This window comes from Buceros rhinoceros, unplaced genomic scaffold (assembly GCF_000710305.1).
Source record: "Buceros rhinoceros silvestris isolate BGI_N320 unplaced genomic scaffold, ASM71030v1 scaffold9024, whole genome shotgun sequence".
Classification (NCBI taxonomy): domain Eukaryota; kingdom Metazoa; phylum Chordata; class Aves; order Bucerotiformes; family Bucerotidae; genus Buceros; species Buceros rhinoceros.
This window is the reverse complement of record NW_010406441.1, coordinates 11,608-12,926: the sequence shown is the minus strand read 5'-3', so window position 1 is coordinate 12,926 and position 1,319 is coordinate 11,608. Positions and strand designations below refer to the sequence as shown.

Here is a 1,319-nt window from a genome sequence, read left to right as displayed (position 1 = left end):
GGCCGCTGCCCCACAGGTTACCAGCAGCACCGGGCCCCCAGCCTCTCACCAGAGTTTGTGGCAGCTGCGGGGCAATTCCTGGCCACCATGGTGCCACCAGGCATTTACAAGAGGTAGGAACAGCCCAGTGGGGCTGTGGAAGAGCTGTGCCTGTGGCAGGGAAAGGGATGCCTGCGCTGGGGTGGTGGCCAGGGTTAGTCTCTGTTCCTTCCCTGCATCCCAGCCCTCACTGGAACACTCAAGTCCCAGGTGCTCGGGGCAGACCCGGCCAGGGACTGTGGGTCCAGCCCTTCTCTGCTGTTCCAGAGACAACATGTGCCAGTTTCAGCAAGTGATCGTCTCCAGCAGCTCATTCCCAGCGGTGCGGCTCTGCAACAGCTACTGGAGCAGAGAGGTACAGGGAAGGGAATGAGGGGGTCCTGAGGATGTGGTAGGCTGGCTGGAGGCTTCATTCCTTGCTTTACCTTGTGGAGGACCCTACAAGGGTCTGTAAGGGAAATTGGGTGCAGAGCATGACAGCCAACCAAGCTCCTCCCCACCCAGACATCCCCAGATGCTGCCTTCAGCTGCAGCAGGCCTAGATCTCAAGGTTGAGCTGACATGGAGGAAACGAGCCTGGAAGAAGTCCCTGGTCCCTCTACGGCCAGAGTCTGCTCCTCTGTGGGCACCAGTTCAGGGCTGTGAGGGTGCCTCATGTCCTCGGTCCTGTGAGGAATCACCTGCTCTTCCCATCTCCCCACAAATGCAGCAGGTAGAGGATGTGGACGTGGACAACATCCTGCTGGGGATGAGCTCACAGATTGCAGAGCGAGAGGACAACATTGTGGTGGAAGATCTTCAAGGTCTGCATTCCCTTGCACTACAGCTGGCGCGTCGGGGGGGACCCCCTATCCCGGGGCTGAGGTGGGACTGAGGTGGGGAGGCAGGTCCCATCACCATCACCATCACCATCAGCACCCAAACACATGCTCAGTTTAGCTTCAGCCTTGTTAATGGACATGCAGAGAAGCTGCAGGGCATATTAAGCATGTCTGTGGGACCATCCTGGCGAGGGCACCGAGATGACCTCCATCTTCAGCATGGCCCCTGGCAGATGGGAGAGACCAGCCCAGCAGCTCTGGCAGCTGGGGTTGCTCCTCCAGCTCTGCTGTGCCATCTCCATGGCTTTGAATCCACCCGCAGATTACTGGTATGGGCCCCTGAAGTACTCCCGCACCGACTACGTGGCCAGCTGGCTTCAGCGCGGGCGAGACCTTGGCCTGCCCACCTATAACCAAGCCCGGGAGCGAGTTGGGTTGCAGCCCCTCCAGCACACGTCA

General features: G+C 59.7%; 1 protein-coding gene across 1 annotated transcript in view; it reads left to right on the top strand.

The window, feature by feature from the left end:
- The window catches only part of LOC104491634 (dual oxidase 2-like), a gene marked incomplete at both ends in the record, with an annotated part of 19,357 nt that overhangs the window by 6,492 nt on the left and 11,546 nt on the right, over window positions 1-1,319 (top strand). The window contains 4 exon segments of the mRNA XM_010134084.1: window positions 17-113; window positions 307-394; window positions 752-842; window positions 1,183-1,289. Of these exon segments, the coding sequence (XP_010132386.1) occupies window positions 17-113; window positions 307-394; window positions 752-842; window positions 1,183-1,289 (383 nt within the window).